The following is a 24,711-nucleotide window of genomic DNA, read 5'->3' on the forward strand; positions in this document are numbered from 1 at the left end:
TCAGCCAAGGCTTCGGGTGAAACCTAGCCCCACCCTATCATGTGATTTACTGAGGTCAAATGGCCCAGGATGTGAGTGGGCGTTAAGGCGTCAGGCGTGCTAGGAGACACAGCAAGTCTTCTGGCAATGGCACGTATTGATGTGCCACCCTGGAGGAGTTGGATGAACTTCCACCTCGTTGTTCTTTGTAGGGTCCACATATCGCCTCATGTTACCAGTAGTGACACTGGCCTTAGCCAAATGCAAAACTAGTGAAAACTTGTTGCCCCTCTAGTGCACCTGTTGATGCCAAACACCAAAGGTGCTAAAACTGATGAAAAAAGTGTTCCTTTACTTTTTTAAAAAGTAGTATAATTTAAGAAAGTTATTTCCTCTTGACAGAGAACATCTGAAGCAGAGACAGATTCTAATCAAGAACCAATGACCATAAACTGAAAAAATACCCAACAGAAAACAAACCATGGTTTGTGCTGAAGCAATGAGACTCTAGTAGTGTAATATTATCAGCACATAAGGATCATTTATTGTAACAAATAATTTAAGTACTGATTTGATAGAATTTGCTAAAATCTTTGTTTAAAGTACATAAACACATGCATTCATCCAGACACAGCAACATATGTTGTTATTGTAATAACTGTATAAAATTATACAATTATAATTGGCTGTAATGATATTTAATCAGGTTTCATGCCATGAAAGACTTATGGACTGAATTACAGCAGCAGGAGAGAGAGTGAGCGAGAGACACTCGTTCCTCTGGTGCTCTATCGCTCACTCTCACTGTGCCTTTCGTTCTTTGGGGGAGGAGATTCAACGACTCTTAGCATCACTGCAGAAACAGAGAGAGGGCGGAGCAGAGGGAGAGAGAGAAAAGAGCCGGAGAGACGATAGCAGGAGGCGATGAGACAAGGAGAGATTTAGAGACTGCAGCAGCACGAAGCGCAGGAGAACAGAACCGACAGCAGCGGTGTCTGTGAGAACAAACACACCTTACGCTTTATTTTACGTGTATCTAAGTGTTTGCACAGTGTTTCTGATCAGTACTTATCTGTGTCGGTTTTGCTCTCATGACTGATTTATGTGAACTAACCAACCCTGATCAGTACTGACAGGTAGTGCTCAATTGATATTCAACACCAGTGATCAATACTGTAGGGCTATGCTGTGTGTGAGTTCTCCTTTTGTGTATATGTGTGTTTTGTTATTGATTAGTAACAAGCAGTGATTCATTAAGGCTTGAGCAGTGTGATCAGATCAGTCAGAATATTAAATCATATGTATCAGTGTTATATTTGCTGATTGATTATTGATTTGTATTTTTGAAGTGGTGACTGATTTGCTGCAGTAGTGATCATATGTCACAGTAGTAGTGATTACAAAGAACAGTGTTCATGATTTTTACCTTCAACAATAGATTCATTTATTAAGAACAAATTGTTTTGATTTGTTACTGATTGGTGTTGAACAGTACTGATTTGATAGCACTCATCAGTAGGTATCATTCATACTGATCTGTATCAGTCATTATTAGACAGTAACATGTACCAGCCAGTATTTGCCTTCAGTATTAGTATGGCTGGGTGTAGGAGTCAGAATTAGGAGAGTCAATCACACGGTGTAAAGGTTCTGCTATGGAGCAGTAGTGCATGCTGGGAGGTGTAGTTCCTGCACTCTTAAATAAAAAATTGAACAGGCAAATGGGTTTAATATCCATCACGTGTCTGTCACTATGAGAATATTAGTGGTGAAAACTCACTTAAGAATACCAAACTTTGTACTGTTTGCTGAGTTTCAGTATCGATTGTGCACAGATGAACAGAACTGATATCAAACTAGTTTATGTCTGTCCCTCCAAACAACACAGGCAGCGTGTGATATCATAACACATCTCTTTATCTGACACTCTGTGTCTCTCTGACAAGAACTTGGTGTGACACAGTCCAGCTGAGATAGAGGTCAGCGGGGCTTAACCTGCTGGGCCACCATCTGATTGGTGGGTGGTGATGATCGCAACAGGTGGATTGCTGAGAATCAACGCACGCCGACAGGACTCGCTATCCAGACCACATAAACCACACGCACAGAAGAAGAAGAAGAAGAAGAGGTAATGCACACTCACAAACAGACACGCATTCAGAGGTGATGTAACCTGGCTGCGTGTGTTTTTCGACACACCTGGGGGTTAGTGATACGATGACGCAATTAACCAATGTCCCCGCCTCCCAAACCCTAGGAGGAGTGAGGTAGTGGTGGTAAAGGGGAAGCTGAAGTTGTGTTCAGTCTCGGGTCTCGTGGCTGCACTTGGCATTCTGGTTCTGGTTGTGGGTGTGGTCATGGCAGCTCTGGGCTATTGGCCTCGTGATGGATTGTTCTTCAGCTCTCAGCCACAGGAGGGCACCGCCATGGCTTCTGTCTCCTCAGACACCCCAACAACTGCACCTGCTGATGCCCAAGTGAGACACTACACCACTGACACTGTGTGTATTTTACTGGGCAAAGGTGGTTTTCATATTTTGACTGTTGTAATGCAGTCATTTTTCACATTTTGTCATGAAGTGTTTCTTATCTTAAGTCAAGTTGAACATCTGTCTGACTGTTTCCAGCGAGAAATGAGAGAAGGTGTACTGCAATCAGATGACGTGCAGGATAATGGAGGAAGCGATGATGGTTTTAACCAGACAGAAACCATAAATGGGACGACCAGACATCTTTCACAAGGTTTTCTACAGGACTTTCTGGACAGGTAAACAAACTAGCCTGTCTGCTTTAGCCGAGGCTGCCAGAACAGCTGTAAAGGCCCTTTGGGAAGTTCTGGACTTGCAGGGGAAATATCTCTTCATATTGTGGATGAGATAGCAGGGTAACATTCATACCATGTCACTGCAATCAGTTAGAAATTAGTAGGAAATTGAAATTGCTTTGAAAGAAGTTTAGTTCCTACTCTAAAGCTCTGTGTAAATATGGAACAATTCACTGCCTCACGACTGCTTTGCAGATTGTGGTTGCATATGGAGAAGATGTGGCCCCAAACCTTTAAATTCAGGTGTTGTCAGTCCCAATGCCACAAGTATTGAAAATCAAGCACCCAGCAATCTTCTTTGTGAAAAAAGGGGACATTGTTTCTGAAATTCACTGGATTCAAGCATAGTATTGTAAGAAGATGAAACATTTCCAACAGGCCAGTTGGGGAAATTCCTTCAATACCTTCCTCCAACATATTCCACAATCAATGGCATTATTGCAAAGTGGAAGTGCTCAGGAACCACAAGCACCCAGCGGCAGTCCACATGAAGTTACGTAATGCAAGTGCCAAGTGCTGTGGGGCATAGTTCATAAATGGTAAATGGCCTGTATTTGCATAGCGCTTTACTAGTCCCTAAGGACCCCAAAGCACTTTACACATCCAGTCATCCACCCATTCACACACAGGTGATGGCAGCTACACTGTAGCCACAGCCACCCTGGGGCGCACTGACAGAGGCGAGGCTGCCGGACACTGGCGCCACCGGGCCCTCTGACCACCACCAGTAGGCAACGGGTGAAGTGTCTTGCCCAAGGACACAACGACCGAGACTGTCCAAGCCGGGGCTTGAACCAGCAACCTTCCGATTACAAGGCGAACTCCCAACTCTTGAGCCACGATCGCCCCAATATACCCCAATATAAAGGTTGCCTCAGCACAAAAACTGTGCTATAAGCTTCAAGGAATGGGTTTTCTGCAGATGTCCACATAGTGTATAGTCTGCTGTTACGTTCATGCATTTCTTTAACATCCTCGATAGGTTTTTCATCCCTGCTCAATACTGTAATCAGTACTGCACACATGCCACCAATGGCTATTTCATTCATCATAAACATTTCATTTTGTTAGATCAATAGCTAATTTCTTCTTGTATGAATGCTTCTTGACTGTGCTGGTGGAGATTAAAGTTGATACTAGTGAGCTTTGGCAGTCTATTTGGAATTTCTAAAACTCAGCATGGTCCTAAAAGTACTTCAGGGTGTTTTTAAGTAGCTCTCCTAAGGATTGGTCTGTTTTCTGATTGTCTCTTCAGGTATTTGTACTCTGATAGACTGAAGGTCTTTGGCCCACTCATCATGGGGATTGGCATTTTCCTCTTCATCTGTGCCAATGCTGTTCTGCATGAAAACCGTGACAAGAAGACAAAAGTCATAAACCTGAGGGACATTTATTCCACTGTTATTGACCTCCACAGCCTCCGGAAACCCAACACTTCCTCCTGCTGCTCAGCCAATCCCCCCAACAGCATTGTTAACTATATCCAATCAAAGAGCCTGGAAGCCAAACCCAGGGCATACCCTGACTCCCTGATAAACAGAAAGGGGGGAGGAGAAGGTGTGGGAGACAGTGGGGTGGGAGGTGGGCTGTTAACCATGCAACCTGGCAGCAGTAAAGGAGCAGGGGAAGGTTGGGGCAATGATGGAGGAGGACACGCAGTCTTCAGTATATACCAGGAACAAACAGATGCTCCTCCTCCCTCTACCTCGCAGAGACTTTCCCTCCCCCAAAGTTTTAGCCCCACCCACCCCTCCACCTGCTGGACCACAAAGAATATGCTAAGCTCTTTCACCTTACCTCTGCGCCGCCCAAAACCCCCTGCGCTGCAGAGAAGGCACTCGGCTCGAGCCAGGACCAACCAGGGCTGGAGAGGGGACAAAGGAGAAGAGGAACAGCAGAGGAGGGACATAGGAGACGACAAACCAGGGGAGGAGGGTTATGGATGCCCCCCACCTCCTCAGCGCTACTCTAGTCCCCCCCTAAATAGACCCCTTCAGGATTCATTAACAGCTTCTTGCAGCTCCTCCGGCCTCTACAAGGAAGCACCGGGAGGCTCCCAGGCCCTGCTCCTCCTCTCCTCTTCCTCCCTCACCCCCTCCCACCTGTCCCTCTCCTCATTTTCATCCACACCACTGCCGCCCTGCAGGAGGCACAGCCTGTCGACCAGCATCAACATCACAGGTTATAGCAAATTAAAACACAGAGACAACGATTCATGTTCCCCATCATCACACAAAGTGATATCACAGGGTAGGCATCAAATGTCAGAGGAAGTGAAATCACAAAGAAAGTACTCTAACAAGGAGAAGTTGAGGATGATCTCACAGAAATATTCTGGTCTGACGCAGAAGAAAGACCAATCAGGACTTGACTCAGAGACTGACAGCACAACTCAGTATATGACCGAGAAACATTAGGGCCACATTCAAAGACTGTGTAAACACTGACTGTGTGAAGACGTCGAAATGGTGTGCGAATGTGGCTCTGTTGGTTTCTGAATTAGCAATAAGGAGTCTTCCAGAGAAGCAACAGCACAATATTCAAGAACCTGCTGTTTAGCTGTGTTGATCAGCTCTCTAAACTCTCACTGGAAAAGTTTGTATGGAACCTTTTGCCGGCAGAGAATGTGCAACAAAATGTTTCTGTGTTAATGTGGTAGCTCTCAAATAAGGGGATATTAGCCATCATCTGGAAAATGTGTGGAATGACTTTCAATGTACGGTATTCTGGGTTCCAAATGAAAAAGTGCAGACTCATCCATCACTTTAGTCTTCTGCATTACTACATGACCACATAACTGCAGAAGAGCACTGTATCCACCAAAGTGTTTTGTGCCTCAGCCTTTTCATGCTGGTTATTATTATGGATGCCCAGGTAATGATATCCTGAGGAATCTGAAGTCAAGCTGAATGTAAGTGTTTTGTGTATGAGGTTCGATGTTATTTCCAGAAGACCTGTATTATTTTTATTTTTGTGAATGCAGTGCACTTCTGTAAAATAGCTTCAGTTTTTGTCAGTATTATGGAAAATTGCTTGAAGTAAAAAATTAAATGTACAGGTAACACATACCTGTTGTTCATATAAGTTACTCACTGTAGTGAGGATTTCCCATTTTGTTTCTACGACCTTTGCTGTGAGTTAGTTTTGACTGCATATCAAAATGAATCAGGATAAGTCAGCATTAAGCAATCTCACTACAAAACCTTAATTTAAATTGTTGGGAGGATGCCCAATGTCTTTAATTATTTCTATTAGTTTATCATTTGTACCCTGGAATACCTGTAAGCTGGGTTCATTACTTTCTATCAAGTGTACATGTTAACCTAAAAAGAAATGTACTCACTTTTCCCAGTTGTTGTTGACTTGCCGAGACGAAGCATGACTTCTTAGATTTGACTGATCCTAAACTACAAAGTTGTAGCTTCATGGAGTCTTCCACTGAAAATCTAACCTGCTTAACCTAAGTTTAATCTAAGCACAATATCACTGAAAATAAAGCACATTATGTTAAACCTTTTTTCATCTTTGTCTTATTCTAAATGTATTTATTGCTAATTCTTTTAAACTTGGGATTACCAGTCACGTGTTGTTCAGCAGGTAGAACCAAAGACAACGAGCCCCAGATTTTCCAGCTCTGGTCTGTCAACATGTTGGTGTTTGCCAGTTCAAAATAAAACAACTAAAGTTGTTTCATTTCTCTGTTTGGATATTTTTGTTGTTAAGGACAAATAACTGTAAAAACTAAGATATTGTTCTGGATATGAAGCATATTTTTTAGCCATTTAGCTCTAGTATAGTTAATTTCTATTTACAGAGGACTAGATGCAAGGTCTCCCTTCTGCACATCCACCTCAACTGCAGCCAATGTGAAGTGGAATAGATGGTGAGCAATAGATAAACATCTATCTGGCAGAAGATAAGCCTCAATGCTTAAGGCTAACATTGAGCTAACATGTATAGCTCAATGTTGGATGTACGTAACGTATGTTTGAGGTACACCCTGGCTACAAAACCCAATATCACAGCAAAGCATAGATTACACACGTCAGTCCAACTTGTTCCTTTCATGGTTTGGAGAGGCAAAGTGTGAAATGGATATGCATGTAGAAGTTGTAGTACCAGCAAGGGGAGATAATATATTTAAAAGCGAGAAGTTGCTAGTGAGCAAGAAAGTGTCCTTAATCGCCAGAAACAGTTAAGCTAAGTGGCTAATATGTATTTACATGTAAATCTGCTAATAATGTCTGTTTAAACACTTTCCTGATTATTTTCATGTTCATGAAATAAAATATCCCCCTCTGCTGGTAATGCAATTTACTGCAACTTCTGCATGTATATAAACGGACCCAATGGAGCGGCATGTCAATGTTTTGCCATGATACTGGGTAAAATAATGTAAAATAAGCTGAATATTTTTTCTGTCCTGGGCATACACAGGAGTGAAAAAAAGAAGAGCAAAGAGAAAACAAGGACAAAATGCAAACTATGGAACACTGATGAAGAAAATGAATGGTACGCAAATTCAAATGTAGAGAAAAAAAAGAAGTGAAGTTAAAATGTTTGCTCATTGCATGAAATAAGGCTGAGAAACCTGAGCATATAATAGCTTAACAAGCTTAAAAAATGGATCATTCACGGATCAGCCCTAACAATAAGCTTTATCACAAGGAAACTTAAGCATGAAAATCAAGAGTGTCAGTCTCCCAGCCTAGAACTGGGAACTGGTTCCACAAGAGAGGGGCCTGATAAATGGCCTGTATTTATATAGCGCTTTACTAGTCCCTAAGGACCCCAAAGCGCTTTACATATCCAGTCATCCACGCACACATTCACACACTGGTGATGGCAGCTACATTGTAGCCACAGTGGGGCGCACTGACAGACAGGAGGCTGCCGGACACTGGCGCCACCGGGCCCTCTGACCACCACCAGTAGGCAACGGGTGAAGTGTCTTGCCTAAGGACACAACGACCGAGACTGTCCAAGCCAGGGCTCGAACCGGCAACCTTCTGATTACAAGACGAACTCCCAACTCTTGAGCCACGAGCGCCCAAATGGTTATCACAAGATAAGTGAAGATCTTCCTCCAGTCTACTTTTAGAAACTCTAGGTATCACAATTACTGCATTTTGAGAATGCTCTATTGGGATAAAATGCTTCTATTATATCTTCATTGGAATAATCACTGAGACCTTTGTATGTGAGAAGAAGGATTTAAAATTCAACGTCATTCAGGCCCTTATGTCTTAAGCCTTAAAAAAAAACAACAATTCATCACCAAGGTTGGCAATGAATTCTCCTGCTGTATATATCATTCCCAGGAGCTGAGACATTTCTTCCCTGGAGGAAATGGTTGAATTTCTTTCCAAAATTGCACTAAAATTTGATGGTATTATTTCAGGTGATTTCAATATTCAAACTGACAACAGCAACAACTCAGACTCTGATAAACAGATGAAAAACAACAAGATTACACAGTTGATCTGATTTAAAATCTGGGTCCAAATTAACATTTCAAGTGTAAATGGACTGATCTACTCTCCCAGAGTACTCAAAGCACTCTATACAACATGCCACATTCACCCAAACACACTCATTCTGACAAGCACTTGCTCTATACTTAGAGCTTTCGTTAACTACATTCACGCTCCAATGGATGCATTGGAGACCAACTTGGATGTCTGCATGTCAAAGATACTTGATATGCAGACTGGAGAAACCAGGGATCAAACCACCAACCTTCTGATCAGTAGGTGACCTGCTCTACCTCCAGCGCTACAGCCACCCCTACGCGTCAAACAGGTTTGTCCTTGAAGTTGGACGACTGGATTGCTGAACAGCAGCAATGGAAAAGACAATTTGGGAAACAGTTTGTACGATTAAATTATGTTTTCCAAAATGTTTTAGAGTTCTTCACCCATGTTAACTGCATCCACCTCAAAAGCAGTCTGAATACACCTCAGACCTTGCTGATGCTGTGAAAATTATGAGTTTTCACCCAACAGCACACTGTGAAACAGAAACGTACTTTTCAGGGGCTTGGAAAGCTTTAAAAACCATGAGACTTGGCACACACCTTCAAGGTGAATAGGCTTTAAATTTTTACGGGACTTATTTATTAGTGTTGCAAACTGGCTCTGTAGCACCATCTATAAATGTTCTACAGAAGCAGCTCTGACACTATGCTTCATCTGCGTGTCTCATATTGTGCGGTGTCATGTAATGTTATGAGACATGCAAACAAGTCTCTTGGAGCCATATAAACCCAACACTTACGGCGCCACCTAGTGGTAACAGGGAATATGCAGTAACCAATCCCTTGAACAGTCAAACGTCCCACCCTGCCTCAAGACCTCCACCATAATACCCTTGCCCAAGAAATCTCATATCTCTAGCCTAAATGACTATAGACCAGTGGCACTAACCCCGGTGGTGATGAAGTGCTTTGAGAAACTTGTGCGTTACCACATTACAGCAGCCCTACCCAGCAGCCTTGACCCACACCAGTTTGCCTACAGAGCAAACCGATCGACAGAGGACGCCATAGCAACAGCACTCAATGTAGCATTAACACATCTGGAGAGGCAAGGAAGCTATGTGCGTATGCTCTTTGTGGATTATAGCTCGGCATTTAATACCATTCTTCCATACAAACTGGACGCCAAGCTAAAAGACCTAGGGCTTCCTCACAGCACCTGTAAGTGGATCAATAGCTTCCTCACCGACCGCAGACAGAGAGTGAGAGTGGGATGTTACACATCTCCAGCCCTAAATCTAAGCACTGGGTCGCCACAGGGCTGCGTGCTTAGTCCACTGCTCTACTCGCTTTATACACACGACTGCACCCCCGCCCACCAGAGCAACGCCATTGTAAAGTTCGCAGATGACACTACTGTGGTGGGGCTCATATCTGGGGGAGATGAGTCTGCCTACAGAGATGAGGTGGAGCGGCTGTCTTCATGGTGCAAGGATAACAACCTTCTCCTAAACACGAAAAAGACCAAAGAACTCATAATTGACTACAGAAGACACAAGACAGAAATCCAACCACTAATCATCAGCGGCGACTATGTGGAGAGGGTGGCAGACTTCCGCTTCTTGGGAGTCAGCATAGAGGGAAACCTATCCTGGAGTGTGAATACCTCTGAGCTACTGAAAAAGACACAACAGAGACTGTACTTTCTGAGAGTGCTTAGGAAGAACAACATCACACAGAGACTGCTGGTGTCTTTCTACAGAGCCTCCATCGAAAGCATACTAACATACTGCATAGGCATATGGTACGCTAGCTGCACAGTGGCTCAGAGGAAAGCACTCCAGGGAGTAATCAACGCTGCCCAAAGGACAATCGGCTGCCCTCTCCTCAAACTGAAAGACCTACACAGTTCCCGCTGCCTCAAAAGAGCCCATAACATCATAAAGGACACCTCACACCCTGGACACTCCATGTTCGAACTGCTGCCTTCAGGTAAACGGTATAGAACAACATACACAAGGACTAACAGACTCAAACACAGTTTCTACCCAATTGCAATATCATGTCTCAATGCTACTAAAAGTAGATGACTTTCATTGCCCCTGTTGTCATTTGTGCCCTTGATGTTGGAATGCTTTCAGACATGTTTTGTTGGATGCGCTAACAAATTGATTGAGTGATTGATTGTTTGAGTGATATATCAACTAGGTCGTATGTTGAGTGTCTGTATGGGGCCTTAGGCCTGGATTGCTTGGGTGTATCTACGGTATGAGAATACTGTATTTTATATGTATTTCTATCTTTTATATCCTATCATTATAGTTTTTAAGTATTTAATTATAGTTTTTAAGTATTTATCTTTTGTGATGTTGCACTGACCAGAGACATCTTTCAATTTCATTGTACCTGTGACAATGACAATAAAGAATATTCATATTCATATTCATATTCAGGTGACAATTATTATTCTATGAAAATCATATTTTCCTTGGTGGGCCCATTAATAATATTTAACACCGTGACATATAGGTACCCAGTATTCTTCATTGCCACCTAATGGGGATAGGAGTTGTTATGCAGCTGATTTACAGAACACCCAATTAGCATCCTGGGCTGAAAACATCCGCTTGAGCACATGGCATTCCTCACTTACAGCATGCCACAGCTTGCTTGAACATGTGCTGAGTGTGCAAGGACTCTCACTGTCACTGCTGCTTGCAGCTTTAATAATATACTTCAGCTGAATTTATGAATATGTATGAATTTACTACTAATAATCTACTGTCTGCATTAAATCATTACCAGTTATTAATCTCTGGCTCTCTTCAACAGGAGGTCTTTTGTCCTGTCTCCCCCCTCGCTTCTGCCCTCTGTTGTTAATAAGTGCAGAAAAGAGCTTTGAAATGTTCACTTTCAGTTGCCTCTGTCTAACTGCCTCTATTTCACCTTATCACTTGCACCTTCTTCCATCACATTAACCTTCTGCATGTGCTGCTTCACTACATCCGTAAAGTTTAACCGTGGTCTTCCTGTTTTCCTCCTGCCAGGCAAGGAAAAGGCTGGTATCGGCAGCACCTGATTGGTAACTGTACTGTCAGCATAAAGGCTTATTTTAGAAAGGAAGTTAAAAGTGTACCATACAGACTGAGTTCTAGGTAGCCATTAGTAGTTACCTCCAGAAAAAACAGTGAACCGTGTGTGTGTGTGTGTGTGTCTGAAGATAAGCATTAATTTAAAAGTACTGTATAAGTGTGCTTTTACCTGACCCAGAGCAGGTTAGGTTTGTAGTACAAGTTACCATGGTGATAAGGCAAGAAATGAATCAACATTTGTAGTACAGAAAACCCAGAGTTAACCTGAAGTTACCTGAATATCCTGCTTTGTAGTACACCTTCATAATAAAAGAAACTACTCTGAGGGGCATTTCTGCTGGCTTTGGTTTGCTTTCTGTTTGCTTGCACAGTACATGCTGTTACACTTTTCATAACCCTTGACAGACAAAAGCTCTTGTGCAGTGTTCGAAAATAACCTTTTCTGTGATTTTAAAAAGTCAGTTATCCTGGGAAACTACTATTCCCAGGATGCATTCCACACACACAACAAATCCCCAATCTCACAGGAGCCCATCACCATGGGTAAATCCAAAACAGCTGTAAGCCTTTCCCCCCATTCTGAGGTTGACAGCTGTAAGGAGGGGGAGGGGGGGTTAATCTGTGTGGGCGTGGCCTGATGTATCAGAGTAAAAACCAATAATCCATCCAAACAACAGACAGTTCTAAAGAGCAAGAGAAAGAAGAAAACAATCTACAAAAACCATTTAAAGGAATTTTATCTTCACCAGCTTCATTAACAGGACTTACCTGCACAGGTAAAACACATGTTGTTCTTATTTACTGTATGATACAACCCACAAAAGCATAGAAGTCATCTGTTTCATGAGTGATCTGTTTTTCTTTGTCACTATCATCTGTGATATCAAGAGTATGCGTTCAGCAAAATGATTAAATATTCCACAGCTTGCTCTATAATTTGCTCTATAATGCCTCCTGTTTTTTAAATGCAGTGTAACAAAAAAGACAAAAATAGGACATTTTAAAGGTGTGTGTGTGTGTGTGTGTGTGTGTGTGTGTGTGTGTGTGTGTGTGTGTGTGTGTGTGTGTGTCAGCCTTAAGCTGACATTTTGGTGATAATGTTTAGCCATATTTATTTCTTTAAGCACTGACTTACTTACCTTACGTTAACCACAGACAGTCAGAATTGTAGATGTTTTTTTCATTGTTCTCCTAAGTCTTGACAATCACAGAAAAAAATGTCTGTTTTGCTTTTATTATTATTATTATTAATAATAATAATAATAATAAATTTTATTCATAGGCACTTTTAAAGAGGCTCAAGGTCACCTCACATTAGTACAACAAAATAAAAACCAACTACAAAAGCTAATCATGGTAAAAAATAGACCAAAGTCATGATGAAGGGAAGGCAATTCTGAATAGATGGGTTTTAAGACATGAATTAAAGGTAGAGAGAGTTTGTAGTTCGGAGATGTGGTGGAAGTGCTTTCCAAAGTCTCAGGGCAGAACAACTAGAGGCTCTGAGTCCTGTGGTAGTCAGGTGAGCAGGTGCTTTTCTCCAAGATACAGGGTTAGTGTAATAATAATAATAATAATAAATTTTATTTATGAGCGCCTTTCAAGTCACCCAAGGACACTTTACAATAGGATAAAACACTTAGTAAAACAATGGCAGAATAAGAACAATAAAATAAAGCACAAGATAAAATGAACAAACAGTGGATTCACAGTGAATATGCAGATTTGAACAGATGAGTTTTGAGTTGGGATTTAAACTGGGGGAGAGAACCAATATTTCTTATTTCAGGGGGCAGAGAATTCCACAACCTGGGAGCAGAGCAGCTGAAAGCTCTGCTTCCCATGGTGGTGAGGCGGAAGGAAGGTACAGTAAGTTGGACAGAAGAAGAAGAACGAAGTGAACGGGCAGAACAAGTGGTGGTTAACAGGTCAGAAAGGTAAGAAGGAGCGAGGTTATGAATGGCCTTGAAGGTGAGCAGAAGAAGTTTGAAAATTATCCGGAATTTCACAGGGAGCCAGTGAAGTTCCTGAAGAACAGGGGTGATGTGCTGGTAGGAGGGGGTTCTGTAGCGTAACGGTTACTACCAACGATGGCTTAGACCTCAGAGAGTTAAGTGCATCTTCAAACCATGACAGAGCCTCAACTTTGGGTTACAGTAGACACAATTTCAACAGGTCACATACTCTTACAACAGCAATGAGCACAGTTATGATTTTCAATCCAGTTCTAGTGAAATTTGGCAAACTTCAGCCTTTTCCCAAGGGAATCATTTTCCATTTTTAGTTTCCTCAAAGCTTTAAGGACACACCATGCAGAGATATGCCAGGTTTTGGGTTAGTAACTCCATGGAAATCTCCTCGTTGATACAAAACTAGGAGAGTGGCTCAACATCCATGGTCTCTGTCTAGGAACAGCTAACACAATGAGCAGAACCCTCAAAACTTCTGATAATAAAAATCCTGTTTGGTGTTTCTAGGACAAAAATTTGCTAGGAGTAAATGAATATGTCAATTACAGACTCTCCTATTTGAAATTTTCACCTGCTTTACTTCCAATCTTTTTTCCAAAACAGTTTATGAATTCACATATTTCTGTTGAAGTTCTCAGTCATCCAGATCATGATTCAATTCAGTTCAATTCAATTTTATTTATACAGGGCCAAATCACAATCATAACAAGCATGATTCAATGCAGAGAGGTCTATTAACACATAGTGAGTGAGACAGGTGATTGAAGAAGAAACACTCAATGCATCATGGGAATCCCCCAGGAACCCACACCTATTGCAGCATAACTAAGGGAGGGTGATAGTCTTAAGAGCTGGACAAAGACAGCTGGACTTCTTTAAGGTTTTTATAACTTGTTTCTCTCATCCAAAAGGCAGAAAGTTCCAGGTATTTAAAAAAGGTTGTGGGCCATTACAACCTGAGGTTTTGGGTGAAACTGCTATGAGACCTTACCCAACCCGTCACCTGTCACCTACTGAATTTCACCTGACAAAGTCCAAAGGGGAGTTGAGGTGTCTGGTAAGAGATCTCAAGACTGCATTGTAGATGGCAGACAGTGGTTGTTGAAAGGCACCACTTATGTTCTTTCTAACCATCTGCTGTGTTAGTCCAAGGTGTAAACGGATTGGCTCTTATATAGTGCTTTTCTACTCTTCCTGAGCACTCAAAGTGCTTTATGCAACATGCCCCATTCACACGTTCACACCAGCACCTTTTTTCATGCTTAAGTGCTCTCTATCTAACATTCACACTCTGATGGATGTGTCAGTGAGCAACTTGGGGTTAGTATCTTGCCCAAGGATATTTGCCATGTAGACTAGAGCAGCCAGGAATCAAACCAAAAAGCAGATGGTCACCTAGGAAGACGGAATCCAGTTTGGCTAAACGAAGTATCCAGTGTCATTGAGGAGCTAAACAAACTGGATTAGTATGAGCAGAATCGTTTAGGAGACTTTCAAGGAATGACAGAAACATTGAAATGTTCAGCAAGAGTTGAGCATGATTCAGAAGAGAGACTGTAAGCACAGGTAAGATAGAGCAGTACGAGGGAAGGTTGAGTAAACCATTCTCTTGTACGAAGAATGAAAAATGTAATGAGACTGAAAAATGTTTGCATTGACATATGTAGGAGAATTTCATATTGATAGTAATTCTCCTGTCCCCAACAGCAGCTCAACCAGGAAACATTCTGCTGTTGAATCAGTGCATTGACTCAACAGACGTTCATGACATTTAGATCTGTACAGTTCATCTTTGTAGCTGTACTCATAATATGAAATGAGATTTGTGTGTTCTGGTGGGACGAATGACTGATTGCCATTATAATGGGTAGGTGACTATGTAAATACATGAATATATTAGTCTACCCTAGTTGATTATATTCATAACTTTCTCACTGTGTTTTGGACAATTATGTTAAATCGTGTCATGACAAGGTTTTTACACACCTCTTTGATGCATAACTGAGTAACTAGTGATTTTTTCTTTTACCATATATCAAATTGTCTCATTTACATATTGTTATGGGAACACATTTCAGGATGGTGCTGAACTGAAGCAGCGTATTATTTATGCGTTTTTATTCTGTCTTGGAATTCAGCAGTGTGGTTTCAGAGGAATGGTTTTGCGACACATTACATTTGTTTTTTTCTGAATTTACTTTAAAGTTTGCACGTAACTATGATATGATGTTTCACTGATCAATACTCAATAATATAATTTTTTTTTCCTTTTCTTTTTTCTGGATGGATCACCTCCTGTTTCAACTGTATTGGTAAGTAAACACACACACACACACACCATAGCAGCTGTGCAGACAGACCTGGCTGTTACACGCATGAGTATTATTTATTTTTTAAAAACTATTCTAACCTATTATCTCGTTTTAATTTATAGATTATTTTACATATTCAGATTTTATTGAATTAAGATTTGGACAGATATAGAGTAGTACATGCACATTTGAATTCATGCAAACATCTTGCAGAGCCAAGCTTTGTATAAATAAAATGTTTATTTTAAAAATCAATAGTAATAAATAGACCAGCATTTGCATTGTTTTCTCATCAAGTTCTATACAACCATACATTTTGCGATGAGACGGGAAAGAATGCAGGTTTCAGGGACTGAATTTTACAGAGTCTTTTATTTACAGTCTATGCACAGAACACATGGCGTTGTTAAATCATTCATCACATAGGTTATTAATTATACATTTTATATAACTCCTCCTGTTTAAATGCAACATACAAAAGCATAATCAAATAGTTAATTAAATGTGTTGTTGTGTTAATTGCAATTACAGTAGAAATAAATAAATAACATTTTATTAAAAACACAATTTTTAAGTTTAGCATTAACTTATTCAACGATCAACTTATTTTAAGGCATATTTGATTGTTACGCTATTTGAATTGTTTCATGCTTCCTGTGCTTCAGTCCATCATGAAATTATTTGAACTGTCACTGCAGCACAGACCCTACCATCTGACTGTCTGACTGGCAATAATGTGTATTGACTGCCTGCTCTCCTCTACCCCAACTGCCATGATAATGCAACTCACCAATCCCTCCACACAATCAGGTGGAACTGTGCCGTCGGCCCCCTGCGTCTCTAACTCTTTTACTCTTGCTGTTCGCTTCCCAGTCCTTCTGGGGGTTGGACCTCTGTGGGTGTTGGGGGTGGGGGCTGGCCTGGTGTGCCTCCTGGTGTCTCCATGAGGGTTAGCTTGCTGTGGTTGGGTAGGTGCTGTGGCTCCATATTTGCATCTGTTGTGTCGTCTCTTGGTTCTAGGTGGGGCGGATGTGGTGCTGGGTGTTGGCAGCGGTGCAACCGGGGAATGACTGGGGGCTGGTGGGTGCTGCCAGCTTGGCTTTGTGGGGCTTTGGAAAACTTTAAATAACTAGTAAAGCACATAGTAAAGCTGAGCTGATGTCCTCTAGTATACTACTGTCTCACAGTCCCCCTATAATCAGATGTCTGCACTCCTGAGTGCACTTTCCAAGCAGGAAGTAGCGAGTACAAACTCTTTGTAGCTGGTATTGAGAAACACCCAAGGAAGAGCAACTGCAGAGCGATGGGTGAGGTTGTCAGATAAAAATAAATCCAAGAAGCGCTGCAGCACGGGGACCATATATAAGAATTAAAAGGCGAAATAATTTTACATCTTTTTAAAATAAAAATGATGCTTTTAATCAATTAGTTATTCATTTTCAATTTTAATTAATTAACAACACGTTTAACCAATTTCTTAACCTTTTATTTACCATTTCGGGTTATATAGAAAATTAAAATGGTTAAAATGGATGATATTAGGATTGTATGAATCTTGGAAAATAAAGGGCTAATGGTGTATTTAGTTATTTTATTTTGGCACTCTTGGGGGTCCGTACTCTTCAGCGTAACACTGTTTTCATCTTTATTTAAAAAACAAATTACATCTGAAAGCACCTTGCGTCCTGACGTCAGCGGTTCGCCACGGCGACACGGTGTGTCGTAGTGAGAGATGACGTGATCAGGAAAAAAAGCTGTCCGTTACCGGGAGGAAGAGGGCAAGCGTCCTGCTCAGGACAGGTAAAGATGACGGGATGATTTACTTAAGAGCGGGAGAAAGAATAGCGATTACTGTTCAGTGATCAGTGACTGAAGCCATGAGCAGTTTGTTATCGATGATAAGAGAGACGGCGCGAAGGAGCATCATTAGTACTTCATCACACTGCAGCTCAGGGTGTGTGTTTGTTTCCTGCTGCAGGACCACAAAGACTCAAACACGCCGGGACAGTCTCGTCCACCGGAAAAACCGCCGTAGGATATAAAAAATCTTTTTATATGAAATTACACCAGTAATTGATCCAGAATGAATGTGATATATTAAACAAACCCGGTTTAGGCTCTGTGTCTGTGGGTCTGTGGATGCTGGCAGCAGATTCGATGAATCAGCTGATATTGTGAAAATCTGTCACTTTATTAGGTACACCGGTCTGTGTAAACTATTCGAATTTAGTGCAACAGCTCTGCTATAAAGGTGACCTCTAATGAACCCAGTAAACTAAATGATGTATTTATTTGCGAGGTCATGGTTAATGACTGTGTTGGACTGAAGTGCTTTAAAAAAAAAAATTCTCTTCTCTTTGTGTCAGGGACCAACGTCAATATTAAAGACAGCTGTCACCATACAATAGCTGCTACACCCCCAACTCTGCAATTTAGATAAGGTGTGCAGGTATGCATTATAAAGTAAATCATTATACTCGAGACTGTTTAGTTTTTCTAATGTGTCATGGGGAATGAGCCTTGCTCATTAGCTTCAGAAACTATTTTATTTATTAACTAATGTTACTTAGTTATGGCTGTAAAGTTTTATCATGATATTCAGGTAAATTTGATGTAATGATATTTTTGATAATATAGAAAAAGAAAAACTGAAACATGTCTTATCAGTGAGTGCAGGCAGCAGGATCAGTGCAAACAAAAAGAAGGGCATTTTCTGTCTTTTCCAATAAGTTCACTGATGACAGACTACCTAACTCGATGAGTAAATTTGTCAGGATGCAGGTGCAATAAAGCGCAGGTCAAATGTAAGCACTAAAATATCCCAGGTGCTGGAAAATTTAAGTAAAAATGTACCATAACTATTTTAACACATTAACAATACATAAAGTAACTTAACTCTTCAGAAACTGAAGAATATTTTCTACCTGAGATGTTGCATCTAGGTTTATTTTCTTTTTAAACGGTTACTTTAAAACCACCTTTCCCACCATGTTACCTTGTTCTTGCATAGTATTTTTAGACCAACCCCTTTTTTTTGGTGGGTGGCTGTCATGTACTGACCCTGATCGCTGGTTGCTTCAGTCTCCATGCCAAAGTACCCTTGGGCACAATACTGAACCTTAAGGTGCTCTCTTATGTAGACGAAGTATAGAGAAAAGTGCAGAAAAGCTTTGTATGAAAAACATTACTAACATGACCTTTTTACCTTGAGACCTGCTGCTCTTGGTCTCAGACATGTTTGGGCTTATGTCATTGTTGTGGGCAATGTTTTGCATAACTAATGCAAAACTAACAAGCACCTCTGATTGTAAGGCGATAGGAGGCAACCTCTCAGCTGCAGCCTGACTGACAGACTGCACTCACTCTCAGAGAGACTGTTGAAGGTTTGGAAACAACTGCTATGTAATTTGTAAATGCAGACAGATTTCCAACATGTTTTCATTAGACCGAATGAGTCTTTGTCATTTAGCACAACTCGAATTGAGTCAACTCAAATCAATTTACTGACCTTCCAAATAGTAGATGACTCACTATCATCTAATCCACAGCCTCCCAAAGATCCCTGAGGTAGTTAAACAACTCCTTAGTGGCAGTGCCTGTGGTTGGATGAGATTTCGTCCTGAGTTTTTCAAAGGTGGCCTCAGGATCTCATCTCTGTTTTTTGCCAATGATGTGGTTTTGTTGGCTTCATCAAGCAATAACCTCCAGCTTGCACTTGGGTCATTTGCATCTAAATTAGAAGTGACTTGGGTGATTATTAGGGAGAAGTCTTTGGCAAGGTTTCTCAGTTGGAAAAGGGTAGAGAAGTTTGGCTACAAGTGTGGGGAGATTTGAGTGGCAGATGACAGAAGACTAACGCGCAGTGGTGCAGACTCTGTATCTGTTTGTTGTGGTGAAGAGCAAGCTAGGTACAAAAGTGAGACTGTCAATTTACCCGTTGATTTACATTCTTACTCTCAACAAGCTCTGTGTAGTAATCGAAATAATGAGAAGGGCTGAAAGAGTGCCTGGGCTCAGGATTAGAGGTAACGTGAGGAGCTTGGTCATTTGGGAGCTGCTTCCCAGATAAACAGCAGAAAGCGAATATGTGAACATATTAAATGACGAGTACTTGGAGCTAGCTTTATATACTCACTCAATGTTCAGACTGTCCTTATGCATGTGTGGTAATATTCACAAATGATCCAAAGTAGTTGGTGCATCATTGCACAAACTGATGCATTTCTGTCTAGCTTCAGAAATGTTTATCATTGTATTTAATTAATACTCACGTTTTAATACATGCTGCCGTTCATTTCTGATGGACTTTGATGTATTCTTGCACCTGCCACTGATCACAACATTTCTAACGTCCAAGTATTTGCACATCATCGGGGGCCAAATGTTTTGACCATGGAACAAAGTTAGTTTTTCATGTAATTACATTCAAATATTATTTTCTACATTTGTGTGATATAGTGAAGAGGATCCACAAGGACTTCAGAAGATGCAAAAACAGACATTTTGTTTAGAAACTGATTCCATGAGCCAAATTTAATATCAAAACATTGAAATAGAAACTAAAAAAAATCTGTGTCACAAAAAAGGCGCTTATGAAATAAGAGGCCAAAAGGGCAGGAGCTTGAGCGGTGCCTGCTCCCAGTGCAGAATACAGAGTACCTACAGGAAACATGATGTGTGTAATTTCTGTTATCGTACTGAAGAACAACTTGACCCTGAACAGTTCAGTAATAACCTCAATCCAGTCTGAACTAATTCTGGTTTAGTTTGGTTCAAGTTATTATTAAGTTTGAATATTGATTTAGGACACAGTTTCATGCACTCTGTGCAAGCCAGTTAACACAGTAATTTTATGGACTCTATGGATTTGATAAAAGCAATGAATAAAAAAAAACAACAACATCATCGCCATTGTCTGTCAGACTCCAAACCACATTACATCAGCTTGTATTTTAGCCTTAATCCCTCCCTCCGCTCCCTCATGTTGCCATGGCAAACCATCACCTGACAGCTGGATGGGGGTCAGGCTGTTCAGTTTGATGAGACAGAATAATCGGGTATTATTCAATCAAATTCAAACTTTGTGTTTGAATCAGGTTTACTTGTTTCTCTTGTGACTGTAAATAAAATATCTTTGGTGAAAACACTGACTGGTTATCCTACATCACCAATATTTGAACTTGTGACGTTTTGACCGGCAGTGACCGATGCTTTATTGTTAAAGTGTGAAAATACTGCTAAATGCAGTGTGTCACATACACAGCTTATCATTTACCTTTTTTAAAAAAAAATTGAGCCAGCAGTTATTTGGTCCTTTTCTACTCCTTTCAACCACATTATAATGTTTATTACTACTATATCTGAACCCAGCGTTTATGTGACATTCAGACAGTGTTTTCTCGTGCTTTAACACCACAAAACTCTATGGTAACCATGTTATTAATATATGGCAGGTGACTCACCATGACGACAGAGCTAGGTGAAGCCCAGCCCACAGAGGCGGAGTCTTTCCCTGAAGCTGCCAACCACTCCACACCGAAACAGGTAAAAACACAAAGGATAGAAGGATCAGTAAACATCATGAGATCAATACTGCTGTGACATCACTTCCTGCTTCCTTAGGGTGAGAAGGGTGGGGTGTCCCAAGCTCAGGGCTCCTTGGCAGAGGACTCATCCAGTAACCTGTCGTCAAGCAGCTGGATTGCTCGCTCTCCTGCTAGAAACCCACTGAGCTTTAGAACAATGCAGGCCAGAGTGACCCTGCTAGATGGCTCCATGTTCACCTGCACCGTGGAGGTGAGATGGCTTGTTCGTGTAAAGGGGCATGGAGATGAGGAAAGAGTGAAGACAGATGGAGTACCGATAAAAGATATAAATCACAACAGAAATAACAATCAGGAGGGAGAGAGCCCAAAATGACAAACAGTAAAATCACTGACCTATTTCTGTCTGTGCTTAGAAACGAGCTCGAGGTCTGCAGCTGTTTGAGAAGGTTTGTGAACACATAAACCTGCTAGAGAGAGACTACTTCGCTTTGTCCTTCAGAGATGCTGACAATAACAAGGTACCTGTCCACCCGTCCATCTGTTTACTGTCTTCCACCTGTCTTTCTAACCTCTGACCTTTTCATTGCAGAACTGGTTGGATCCAGGAAAGGAGATGAAGAAGCAGGTCAGAGGTCAGTATGGTCCCACAGCAAGTTGGGCAGGTTAACCCTGTGTGTTATACAACTCATCGCTGTGTGTCTCACAGGTGTTCCCTGGAACTTCTCTTTTAATGTGAAGTTTTACCCTCCTGATCCTGCACAGCTGTCTGAGGACATCACCAGGTAGGCTCACACACCTGTCAATCAAAGCTTTATAGTGCATGTCTCACTTGTTTCCATGTATGATGACGCTGATAATTTTTTCTGCCTTCAGGTACTTCCTGTGTCTCCAGCTCAGACAGGATATAGTTTCTGGTCGTCTTCCTTGTTCGTTTGCAACTCACACCATCCTCGGCTCCTACACAGTCCAATCAGAGCTTGGAGACTATGATCCCGGTACTCACTCTGCCCTATTATACTACTGTGACCTCTCTGTCCACATTTCTCTCTCACTCTGACCGCTCGTGCGTCTGTTTACATATTTCAGATGACTGTGGTGCAGACTACATCAGTGAATTGTGCTTTGCTCCGAATCAAACTAAAGAAATGGAAGAGAAGATCACAGAGCTGCACAAAACCTACAGGTTGTTCACCGCACATATTTTTTTCTAAACGGTGTCAATATTCAGAGCAGCAAAATTTTTTAAGTGTATGACTGTGTTTTTAGAGGAATGACTCCAGCTGAAGCAGAGATGCATTTCCTGGAAAATGTAAAGAAACTTTCCATGTATGGAGTCGACCTCCATCATGCAAAGGTAAAGACACTGTTGACAGTAAGCCCTGTTATTTAAAAAATAGCAACAACTTAGTTTCTACCCTAAATCATCACAATAGTGATCGGTTATCTATACCAAACCTGCATGTTTCCACCTGCACACAGATAAAATTGAGGCATTTTAAATACTTAGCAATATTGCAAGTCATAGATAATTCAGGCAGCTACCAGTTATTTAGTGTGACAAGGACTAGCTATGCATTATGAAGCATTTACAAATGAAATGGAACGACTCCAGCAGTTCATAAATACACAGGTGTCAACATTATATTCTTAATAGATGTTGTAGTGATACAGCAATTCATGATTCGTTCAGGTCTTTAGAAAGCATTTTCTTAAAGGGTGAGGCTGTCACGAGGGCGGCCCGACGTCCTCTAGTCCTCACTGCCCGGTACCATGGAGACTGGCATTTCCCACAGAATACCAGAACTGGCAGGGCCACCGCTGGTATTAGCTTTTCACAGATGAGAGCTGGTTCATCCTGAGCTTATGTGACAGAATTTGATTTTCCTGGTGTCTTTGAATTCAGGCCTCTGCAGGCTGATCCTTTCATTCCCAACACATTACCCAGGCCTTATCAGTAACTGACAACCAGCATGCTTTATTTTTTATATTGAGATTTGATATGTTTTCAAAGTGGTTATTTAATGTTTTAAGCAGTGTAGAATCAGCTGATTCCCAGGTCAGGTGCAAAGCACTTATTGATTTCACTGAACAAAACATGTATATGTGAAAGAAAATGACAGATTTAACTACTGGTAGCCAAGCTAGGATCCAGAGGCTTCGACCGTTAATTTTAACTGATGTCAGTTGTCAGACTCGACTAGATTAAAGCGCTGTTCGTCTTCTTTATCCTGACCCCACGATTATTAAATGTGCTCAGACTGTGTTCGTCCTTGAATGAACATATGAAAGCACACAGTGTGTTTTGGTTTCTGGACCCAACAATCTGATCAATATGGATGGCCCAGTTCCTGTCAAGAGTCAATTACATGTGAGTGTGTTTGTATGCATGTGTGTGCATATTTGTTGACAGTAATGGTTTTTCCATCAAGGCTGTTTTCCACTGATTCACTGTGTATGAAACACACATCACAGAATGACATTTTTGAAGAATGGATGTCATTCTCTGCATTTTGTGTCATTTTGCCGTGTGTGTGCGTGTGTGTTACCATTTAGTGCAGCTACAGTTTTGGAGGATTTTGGAGATGACCTCTATGTCCAGTTGATGGAGGAATCTAACCAGTATATTGATTCAAACTGAATTCAAACAGCCAGAGCAATGACAGGAGAAAATTCCCACAGCAAGTAATATGGCTGCATCCTACAGCTAGCAGTTCAATATTCAGGCCACAGAGTAATCACTTTGCCGCACTTGTCTGGAATTATACCACGTTTATCTGCTAGTGCCATCCCTCCACATTTCTTCAGATTAACTCTCTGTTAAAAAAAAAAAAGGTCACACCACAGTGCAGGAAATGTGAGTGTACAATCCCCATGATGACATATGCTCCTCTTAGCTCTCCATTTAGCTCCAGCTTTTGTCTCCTCCATAGCTCCTTTGGGACAACAGGCCTTGCTCCAGGCAGAACAACTGTCGGCCTGTGCAGATTTTTCATCACTTTGTATGTGTAAAGGAAAAACACAAGCCAACTTCATATGAAAACAAAAAAAAAAACCAGGTGCTTGAGCTGTAATATCCTCACCATGTTACCAGAAAAAAAAAAAAACTTATGACATTCCCTTTCTTTCAGCAGTTTATACTTGTTGTGCTATAGAGGAAAATGCCATTAAATGTAATTAATTCCAATTATATAATGACTATGTTTTCATCTTATTGTTACTTTTTGTCACCCCAATTTTCTCGTTTTTGCCTTTGTTTTTTATGCCACCTTTACCATGATTCATCCTATTTCCCACGGAGTTTGTGCTTTGCTGAGGCAAAGCTCAAATCCTGCAATCACAGAATTGTTGATCATGGTTTCCAGGATTTATTATAAGACACGAGCATGTGCACTTATCTTGGATGATTGAATCCATCTCGACTTACTTAGTTCTCCTGAGTCATTCATACATCAATCCATTTTCATAGTTGCTTATCTATTTCAGGATTGCAGAGGGGCTGGGACCTATTCCAC

At 41.2% G+C, this 24,711-nt stretch overlaps 2 protein-coding genes across 11 annotated transcripts in view; both read left to right on the forward strand.

Annotated features, from left to right (window-relative positions):
• The first annotated feature begins 856 nt into the window (after window positions 1-856).
• Window positions 857-6,427, forward strand: LOC147321478 (uncharacterized). Of its 3 annotated transcripts, none has more exons than XM_086305404.1 (4): window positions 857-976; window positions 1,926-2,107; window positions 2,237-2,746; window positions 4,059-6,427. In XM_086305404.1, the coding sequence occupies exons 2-4, from the start codon at window positions 2,007-2,009 to the stop codon at window positions 5,218-5,220; spliced, it is 1,773 nt and encodes a 590-aa protein (XP_086161530.1). In that variant the 5' UTR covers window positions 857-976; window positions 1,926-2,006; the 3' UTR covers window positions 5,221-6,427. The 3 variants fall into 3 exon arrangements, with proteins under 3 accessions (XP_086161530.1, XP_086161531.1, XP_086161533.1); XM_086305405.1 differs by having other exon boundaries at window positions 881-2,107; window positions 2,237-2,480; window positions 2,607-2,746; XM_086305407.1 differs by having other exon boundaries at window positions 882-2,107; window positions 2,237-2,456; window positions 2,607-2,746.
• Window positions 6,428-12,026: 5,599 nt separating this feature from the next.
• Window positions 12,027-24,711, forward strand: part of LOC147321479 (band 4.1-like protein 3) — a 32,591-nt gene continuing 19,906 nt past the window's right edge. For 2 of the 8 annotated variants that reach the window (XM_086305412.1, XM_086305413.1), the window contains exons 1-9: window positions 17,290-17,453; window positions 21,107-21,197; window positions 21,276-21,449; window positions 21,613-21,717; window positions 21,789-21,831; window positions 21,906-21,981; window positions 22,073-22,194; window positions 22,286-22,382; window positions 22,466-22,553. In XM_086305412.1, the coding sequence (XP_086161538.1) occupies window positions 21,117-21,197; window positions 21,276-21,449; window positions 21,613-21,717; window positions 21,789-21,831; window positions 21,906-21,981; window positions 22,073-22,194; window positions 22,286-22,382; window positions 22,466-22,553 (786 nt within the window). In that variant the 5' untranslated portion in view covers window positions 17,290-17,453; window positions 21,107-21,116. Of the gene's footprint in view, window positions 12,148-13,160; window positions 15,654-17,283; window positions 17,454-21,106; window positions 21,198-21,275; window positions 21,450-21,612; window positions 21,718-21,788; window positions 21,832-21,905; window positions 21,982-22,072; window positions 22,195-22,285; window positions 22,383-22,465; window positions 22,554-24,711 lie in introns of those variants that run through there. The other 6 variants (XM_086305408.1, XM_086305414.1, XM_086305409.1 and 3 more) reach the window with 6 other exon arrangements.

The sequence above is a fragment of the Aulonocara sp. 'chitande type north' Nkhata Bay genome, linkage group LG9 (genome assembly GCF_057382095.1).
Source record: "Aulonocara sp. 'chitande type north' Nkhata Bay isolate Kocher_YH1m ecotype deep benthic linkage group LG9, A_spYH_male_GT1.1, whole genome shotgun sequence".
NCBI lineage: Eukaryota > Metazoa > Chordata > Actinopteri > Cichliformes > Cichlidae > Aulonocara > Aulonocara sp. 'chitande type north' Nkhata Bay.